We start from the raw sequence: 10,001 nt of genomic DNA on the forward strand, positions 1-10,001 counted from the left end.
AGTTTAGGTAGAGGAGTGAATGGACATTATAACCAGGCATTTAGTTTTTAACAAATATATATGGAAGTAGAGAAGAAGATTTTCTAAGATTTAATACATTTTAGCTATAGGACCATATTGGCCCCACCCTAGAGCCTTAACCTCTATCCCAGGGGTCATGAATTTCACAATTTTAGTAGAGGGCCCCATGGACATCAAAACCAGGCATTTTAATTTAGGTAGAGGGCTTCATAGACATCATTATCGTGCATTTTGTTTTTAACAAATATATATGGGAGTAGAAAAGAATATTTTCTAAGATTTAATACATTTTTTACTATATGGCCATATTGGCCCCACCCAAGAGCCAGAACCCCTGACCCAGGGGTCATGAATTTCACAATTTTGGTAGAGAGCTTCATGGACATCATAAGTATGCAACCAGTTTTTTTCCCTCACATGTGTGGGAGTAGAGAAGATTTTTGAAAATTTGGCTATTTTTTCATATTTGGCCCCACATGAGGCGCCCCAGGGGTGGTAGAGCCAGGAATTTCACAATTCCTCTTATGCCTCACACCACAAAGGTTACAATCAGCCTTGTAGTTTTTTTTGAAGAAGTTAAAAATGTTAACGCACGACGCACTAAGACGGACGAAAACGGATAGCAACAGGTCACTTGGTGTAGTATTTATAGGGTTCATCTGAAAGTGTGTCAAACAAACTGTGCATTTAACTTTGTGCCATTCAAGGGTTACATTTTCTAGGTCTCCTAGATGTTCGTCAATGTTTTCCTTTACAAGTCGGGAGTCAAACGGCTTGCCTGACTTAGGTTACTGGTTATAGTGTTCATAAGAGAGAGGCAAGGGAAGCAGGCGAAGACAAATACAATGGCGGAATGGCTGACCTCTGTGCTTCTAGGTTTAGTAGTTGCCATTATCTACATTTGTTACTGGGCCTTTTCCATACCTCGCAAGCTTCCTCCAGGACCAAGAATTTTCCCCATCATAGGAAATGTTTATGGTTTGTTTGGCACTAAGAACATATTGAAGTCTTTTGTTGCCCTACGAGGACAGTATGGCGATCTTTTCACGTTGACAATCGGCGGGAAATTTTATATTGTTGTAAATGGTTATGAAACAATGAAAGACATCTTTATTAACTATGCAGATATCGTATCAACTCGATCGGGCAATTTTTTAAGCAACGAGATGATAAAAGGAAACGGTAGGTTTTCGAAATTTGATGATGTTCATGATCTCTTCTTTCTAATTCAAACGGAGAAGCCATGTTTCTATAGCTTTTCGTTCAATCTCTGTAGGCATTGTATTTTCATCTGGCCATCGATGGAAAATAAACAGAACGTTTACAATGTCCATGTTAAGGGAATTTGGATTCGGCAAAAAATCGTTTGAATTAAATATCTTGAAGGAGGTTGAAGTTATTATTAATATCTTCGAACAACAAGCAGGAAAGCCTATGTGTGTCACAAGCAGTGATTTCATAACCGTAAGTATAGCAAATATTATGTGTGATGTGACCTTGGGGAGACGTTTTGATAGCAATGATCAGGACTTTCTGGACATCGTGAACGCTATCAATGCAACAACCAGCAATGTCAACACTATAGGGGCTCTGACAGCATTTCCCTTTCTTGCGAAAATACCAGGGGATCCATTAGGAGGACAGGAAACAATAAAACAAAACCAATTTTTTCAAAACGGTGTTAGTAAAATGGTGAAGGAACATCTTCAGACGTATGAAGAGAACCATATTCGTGATTTCATTGACGCTTACATTCGAAAAATGAGAAAAGAAAGTCAAGGCAACGAGCAGGATTTCAATGGTAAGTTTAATAGCCTTATAAACCATCACCCCCTCCCCCCCCCCAAAGTCTATTTAAAGAAATACTGACAAGAATTCGACAAAAACCAATTCAAAAGATGGGCTTTTGGAGTGATAAGTATCGCTTTGTGATATAGAAAGCCATTTCAGTCTCTGCAATCAGTGCCAATATTTGTAATTTGTTTTTATACTTTTATACAGTGTTGTTATCCCTTTTTGTTTTATTTTGAAAGAGAATAACAATTTTTTAAAGACATTTGTTGTATATTTTTGTTAGATACATGTACATAAAATATGTATTTCATTAACAACCCGCTGTTATTTGAAAAGAATATATGATGACTCAATATATAGTTGAAACTTGACCGCTGGACCACGATTTCAATTTATCTACTCATTAAAATTGTTAAGGTACAGTACCGATCAGACCCAACCTAACACCAGAGTAAACCCCAACTAAACCCCGGGTTTACTTTTTGGGTTTACTATGGGTTTACTTTTTGAAAATTTGGGTCCACTTGGGGTTTACTTTGAAATTGCTTTTGAGGTCAACTGTATGCACTGGAGTCTGAAGCAGACCAGTATTTTGTCTTACCATCCAACTGCCTGTAATTCATACCCTTCGTATATTCCGAATACACAGTTAGCGTCTGCTTTCAGGGGTATATTTCTGACTGGGTTAACTTTCCGCGTCCACTCTAATAAACCCGAAGTAAACCCGGAGTAAACCCAGGGTTTAGTTGGGGTTTACTTTCTGTTAGGTTTGGTCTAATCGGTACTGTAAGATTATCGTCTACAAGATAATTATAAAGAATCACAAATCTATTTTTCAGAGAAACAACTTTTGCAGATTGTTATGGATCTCCTGGGCGCGGGCACAGAAACATCGGCCACAAGCATGAGATGGTTCATCCTTTTCATGAAGACGCACCCAAAAGTTCAAGCACGCATGCGTGAAGAGATACATTACGTCATCGGACATTCAAAATATCCTTCCATGAGCCACAAAGATAGCATGCCATATTCAGAGGCAGTCCTTACCGAGACCTTGCGACTCGGTTGTGTCGCCCCGTTAGCCATACCCCACGGATTGACCAAGGAACTGAAATATGGACAGTTTCGGATTCCAGACCACGCTGTTCTTATTCCAAACATCTACTCGGTTCTGTTTGATCCGTCTATCTTTGAACACCCAGAGTCGTTCATTCCAGAAAGATTTCTTGATGACAACGGTAAACTCAATGGAAAGGAGAAATACGTGGTGTCCTTTTCTTTGGGTAAGTTTTTATAATTTTTTTTTTTTATAAATTATAATGTAGGCAAGATTTTGAATCAATGGTCAATGCTAAAATTAAGCAGTGCATGCGTTAAACAAATCGAATCAAAGTTGAAAACTGTCGTGTTGATTCACATCAAGTACTCTTTCAGGTAAGCGAGTCTGCCTTGGAGAGGCCCTAGCACGGATGGAGCTTTTCCTCTTGATGACGTCATTGATTCAGCGGTTTCAATTTTTACCAGTGAGTGACGAATCGGTTTTTGACTTGGAGGGAATTTTAGGATTGACCTATCAACCCAAACCGTTTTATTTTATCACAAAAGAAATATAATCGTAAAGTCCTCGTTGATGATGATCTAACATGAGTTTATTATAAAAGTAATCACTCGCCTATTTTGTAGATTTTAACTTTATTTGAAATTCACAACACTAAAAAAGTATTCAATGCATGTACAATAATTTACTGAAACTACTATGGACGATAATTTTTTATGTGCAGACTAGTATAGTTTGAAAATGTAATTAAGTCCAAGTACTGAGAGACGGGATCTCGAAAGTGTCTACATTTTCTTCGAATATGCTTTAAAACATTGTACATTGTAAGTTGGAATTGGATGTTTCAATATATAATAACATTAGACAATTATACATTTAACAAACTCCTATGAAAATAAGAAGTTTGTACAACATTAGGCTGGTACTTAAGAAATGAAAAATGTATGAAAATTTCAAGGTTCTTCCTATAGCAAGCGAGAGATATTACCTGCGTGACCCATGTTGACCCCACGAATATGGAATAAATTATCTTAAATTGCCACATGGGTTCTATCCAAGTAGACGTTTGTCAAATGTGCTCACTGTAATACACTGATATGTTTTTAATCGTTTACCATCGACCTTGTATGGTTAGGATTTTTTGTTTGATCACTATTGTAATATGCAACTTCCAAGTTTTATTCGATTCTTTTCCAGATATAAATAACGCATAACGTATGATTCAGCAAACGCGCCAATTGATTCACCTACAAGGTTTTATCGATTTAAATATCTCCCCCTCTTCGTTGATAACGACACATTTTCTTAAATGAAATACACCAACTTTCTTGATCTATGCATTACGTTATTTTAAAATCCCTGGTCTAGCTGAAGATGTTTACAATTCAAGTTTATAATGCGAACAAAGTCAGAAACGTTGAAAAAATATAAGCACATACGTAAAATATCACAATGACAAGCGCTTTGAAACTAATTTATTCCGACATTGATTATTTTCAAAACAATCAGAATTAGGGGTATTACCTTTTTATGCGATCAAAAATTAATTTAAAAAATACCACAGGGTAAGTCTCGGTAAGTATTTGGCCATCCTGCGTAATCACTCGGCTATACTGTAAACGATGAAGTTTGCAGACAATTTTAAGATTTAAAACATGGTAACTTAACTTCGGAGTTTTCTTTTTTCCCCCCCAAAGTTTACTTTTTAAAAATATGCCTTATTAAAACAAAAATCGGAAATCACATGAAACCAGTCACATTTTCAGTGTAACAATTTTACAATTCATTTAATGCATGTGCGGATCAAGAGCAGGGTGTTGAGGTCGGGGGAGAACCCCACCCCTAGAAAATTCAAATTCCTAAAATTTACATACATGTACATGTAATTAAATAATATCTCCGACCCCGCTCCCTTCTGCAACCTTAATCGGACCCCCCACCCTCGGAAAAACAATTTTATGAATCCGCGCATAATAGAAATGGTATGAAATTTCAAGGTATAATTTTTAGTTACGCTATACAAAACGCTGAATGAAAAAAAAATCCCATTCTCAGTTAAAATTTTATTTTCATCTGCAACAGCTCTAAACGAAAATGGCACAGGTACTGCACAACACCTTTGTAGGATTGAAATGCAAAAGTGCGTGCTCAATGAGCCCGAAGCAATATGAGCTGTATTTTTAAGAATATTAATTTGTTGCAAAAACCTGCTAAGTCTGCATATAATTTTAACTTTTATGTCATGACAAATAAGATTTGAAAAAAATCATTAATTTTTGTCGGAGGAAAGATTTCTCTTCTGAGGAATATATAGCAAATCAATTTTTGTACAGGGCGACAATAAATCAATTTTGCTCCAGCTAAGGCTTCTTAACGGCCTTTTCCACATATATGAGGCTAAAAGAAATTTAAAAACCATGATATTTTTTGTCTTTTTAGTAGAAATAACATTTTCGTAAAAAAAATAATTCAACGTAAAAAATGCAGCTCATATTGCTTTAAATCAAACAGCCATTAAGAAGAGCAACAAATTTCTTTATTATTTCTTAAAATACATATAATTTAAGAAAATTAAAAAAGAATATTCATATCCATGAATAAAGAAATCTGTCAATTACTTTTGTGTTGGAGACATTTATCAGCGAGGGGCTATATATCGTGCTAGCACCTAGATGGTACATTGTAACAAGGGTCTTTTGACTTTGATTTTAAAATGCTTTAACTAGAAGGAACGCTTGCTTATTATAAATTATAAAGAAGTTATGACTGCATATAAAGAAGTTTCCACACCATAAAATGAAATGATGACACAATTAAAAGAACTTGCCACATCATATAGCTACTCAACATTAGCATATAAAAAATTGTCACATTATATATTTAGGATCTACCATTGCATGTAACGCTTTCGTCACAATACATGAAGGTTTTACCACCATACATAAATGATAATGATTTTAACACACTTTAACATGACATAATGACCTTACGAAATAGCGAAATTATATTATCTCTTCATATAAAGATTTTACCCCTGAATAGTATGATGTAATCACAGTGTATAATGATGTATCACTGCATTTAATGATGGTACCATTGCATATAATGTTATTATACTTTCATGTTAAATACTGAAATCTGGTTTATACGCAGTTGATAATCCGTTTTGTTATACTTTCATGTTAAATACTGAAATCTGATTGGTTAAGACGCAGTTCATAATCCGTTCTATTACCCTCAGCGTTAGCAACGCACTTAGCAACGGGTAACATTACAAATTGTTACATGCGCGAAAATTATGCGCGTACGGTTCGCTGTAGAATTCACGTTATTCCTATATAAAAGCAGTAAAATTTTCTTAAAAATTAAGACATTCAGTAAAACAAAATAAATAGTGCCTGTTTGGGAGGATAACAGTTGAAATTGACACCCCTCGAAAACATTGTCAACCTCCGCTTCGCGTCGGTTGACAATAGTTTTCTCGCGGTGTCAATTTCAACTGTTACCCTCCCAAACAGGCACTCTTTATATACTATTACCCTCAGCGTTAGCAACACACTTGGCAACGGGTAACACAACAAATTGTTACATGCGCGTAAATTATGCGTGTACGGTTCGCCGTAGAATTCACGTCATTTCTATATAAAAGCTGTAATAATTTCCATAAAATTAAGACATTCAGTATAATAAAATAAATAGGGCCTGTTTGGGAAAAACATTGCATTTGCTTAAATATAGGTTATTACATAAAATGATATTAAGAAGTTTGTGAATTCTGCTATTTTTTTATCTTCCGCTAATTTTATATTAATGAAATAAATACATTCCTTGTTTAAATTTGAGCTGATTTGAAAATCGTTACTTAATTTTTGCTTTAAACATGAGATTTGAAATTTTGCATGTTTTAATATGGAAAAAAGATATTTGGTGTTTTGTTTATCTGGAACCAATTTATCAATCACTATATAAATAAAATCTATCTACCAATAACCAAAGTTATTTTCATATTTCCTAAATACTTTTTGATTTATTGTATATCAACAGCTAATTACTTTTGTTTTATATAACAGTTGAAAGATCATCCAAGAATTTTAGTTTCCCATTTATATGGAAAATGGGCTTTGTAAATAAAATTTCACTTTTTATATCAAACAGTATGCCCTTGTAAGTAAAAGAGCTTTTATACGTAATAGGTTGCTTCAAAAATGAGTCTGTAGTTTTAAATTCAGGCCTTGTTTTGCTTATATTAAAACAAGAAAAAACTTCTTTGTAGAAGTGGGGCATTTTTTTAATAATATTAATTTTTTTATTAGGTGTTTCTGATGTGATTGAGATGTAACAAATGTCTGTATTTAAATCTTTGAAAAGGGTGTTCACAAAGTCGTTTATAATATGTTTAGTTTTAAATAATCTAGGTACCCACGTTGCTTTTAAAGCTTTTGATTTTGATTCAATATGTAATATTTACATTTTCAACTGTTTTTGTCAGTGATAACATTCCAAATCAATTTTGAAGCCAATAGCCCAATAACTTTATAAAAAATGAGTGACACAAAATGAGCGTGTCATATAGCTTAACCGAAAAACGGTATTGGCTGCACCGCGTAGTATATAATACACAGCATGTGCTACATGAAAAAATTGGAAATAATATAAATATAAGTAATAAGGAATCATTTTTTGAATATTATGAGGTGATAATTTCGGTCGGAGCGTGGTCAAATCTATTATAAAGCCCTTTACGCTTTAATAGATTTGACCACGCTCCGACCGAAATTATAACCTCATTATACTCAAAGAATGATTCCTTATTCCTCAATTAAACCTATTCTCCGTCTTTCATATCCCCTATCACAGTATTTCTCTTTATTCTATCATGGATGTGCCAAAGAGACATAAGAATTAATCTATCCGAATTCAAATAAATATAATTTTCTTCCGGTAGTTCTAGGATTGTGGATAAATATGTTAAGGACGTTGTTTACTCAGGGTTTGAGTTCTCAAATCCGGATTGTTAAAAAGTTCAATTTCATGAGTAAATTTGTTTTAAATACAAAAAGTATATATGAAATTAATTATTATTGACATAACAATTGATATGTTGACTAAATTACGGAATTAAGCTCTGACAAAGTTTGACTTTTAGCAAAACAGAGGAAATTCGGGCTTAACTTTTAAGATTTTGTTTTCCACTGAAATATTTTTGGTAGTACTATTATATGTAAAGTTAAGATTTTATTTGTTCGTCAACATAATTTTGCATATTTTCTGTTGATTTTATCTTGCTTTTTCGTTTAAATAATCGTATGGCAAACGCTACAAAAATATTGAAAAATGCTTAAAAATGAAAAAAAAGAGACCATATCTCAAAATTTTGATCAGTGACCTCATATAAATTTTATACCAGCAGAGAAAGGTTAATATACTTAGTTTAATACTATGAATGTTTTAGCATTATTATCATTCAGTTTTTTGTTACATGGAATCAAAAATGGGTAGTATATTGAAAACTGATAGAGGAATTCGGACTAGAATATCTATAAAAATTGTGAATGAAAACTTAATGCTTTGTATCTATTTAATGTCGCTATCTTTCATAAACTATATTTCATTTGTTAAAGAATTAAGCAATTTGTATTATTTTCACAATTAAGAAAATCTCAATCATAGTGTAATTTTTTTTTGGATTTTTCTTAAATTTTCAAAAAAATATTCAATGGCCTTTAACTCAAAAAATAGGTCATTGACCTACTTTTTTGAAAGTGAAGAATAACACTACCATGTAAGGTCTATAACACACAGTAGTTGGTTTTACATTATCATCAGTGGAATTTTTTTTTTCATTCTGAGTAAACGTCATCCTTAATTTAGGGACGGCTAGAGTATTAATTATAGAGCATTTACAAAAGTGTTAATTTTCTTTTCTTCCAAGATTCAAATAATCTTTCTATGTCATGAAAGACTTTCATCAAAGTTTTTGTGTAACATTTAATTTTGTCGTGGCCTACATGTAGGTATATGCCTAACTATTTTACGTCATTCTTTGAGACATTTATCCCATATATGGTATCGTATTGATCTTTTAAAGTACCCAAAAGTATACATTCCATTTTGTTTAAATTAATTTTTGACCCAGCATGTTAACCGAAGACCTCTATTGTATAAATTTCATGCGTCAAAGATTCAATATCTTCAACAACCCTGCGAATGTTATTGTCATTTAAATTTTAGACCACGTGATTTTATTTGACCCTTTCAGTTTCGCAGTAAAAATCATGCCTCGTGTTTATAGTCTATTTCATAGAATCTAGGTACATGTACTTGTAGTCAAATATAAAATCTAGAGGTTTATTCATTTTAAACTTTATCTTCATTATGTTGGATAAAATGTGTTCTAGATATAAATTCGACAATACAAAAAATAGTTTTTGTCTGATGTTGCAACAATTAACATGCTTGTAGAGATCCCCCCTGGGGATTAATTTTCGATCCGCGAAAATGGCTCGATATACTAAGTTTTTATGCAAAACAGACACCCATTATTTTTTCTAAAAACATGGTATTGCACACCACAAGCATCAAACATGGCTATGATTATTTTAAGCAACCCAATGTTTATATTTTCAACCACTCTACACGTGGCTGAACACGAACGATAACTCTGTTCTGAATGTTATCGTTTAATGTAAATAAGCGCTAGATGGTGAAATAAGACATACATCTTAAAAGGTTTTCATGTTTTAACATAAATCCATGTAGGATATGATATAAAAACGACCAGTACTTACGTATTTTGAGAAATATTATCCGAACACTTATACTTCCGCTCGAAATTTCACAGGAACTGAACAAATCTCGGTGAAGTCTCGTGAACTTTCATTCGAGCACCTCTGGATTTATTACATACTTAGCAACGATAAAGAAAACATTCCGAACACATTCGCAGGGGTGTTCAAGTGTTAGCGTAATGTCATCTGCATGTTTTATAGTTTTAATTTCTTTATCTGAATTTTTGTTTTTGAAACCTTGAATACATTATTTTTAATTTTTACCGATAAAATTTCTGCTATAAAAAGATACAAAATTGCGGATTTGGACATTTTGTCTGATTACTCTTTGCATTTGGCAT

General features: G+C 33.3%; 1 protein-coding gene across 1 annotated transcript; it reads left to right on the forward strand.

The window, feature by feature from the left end:
• The first annotated feature begins 669 nt into the window (after nucleotides 1-669).
• Nucleotides 670-6,271, forward strand: LOC105332464 (cytochrome P450 2B19-like). The gene is made up of 4 exons (XM_011435082.4): nucleotides 670-1,203; nucleotides 1,298-1,822; nucleotides 2,655-3,098; nucleotides 3,250-6,271. Exons 1-4 carry the CDS (start codon nucleotides 867-869, stop codon nucleotides 3,426-3,428), a joined length of 1,485 nt encoding a protein of 494 aa, XP_011433384.3. The 5' UTR covers nucleotides 670-866; the 3' UTR covers nucleotides 3,429-6,271.
• The last annotated feature ends 3,730 nt before the right edge of the window (nucleotides 6,272-10,001 follow it).

This window comes from Magallana gigas, chromosome 2, assembly GCF_963853765.1.
Source record: "Magallana gigas chromosome 2, xbMagGiga1.1, whole genome shotgun sequence".
NCBI lineage: Eukaryota > Metazoa > Mollusca > Bivalvia > Ostreida > Ostreidae > Magallana > Magallana gigas.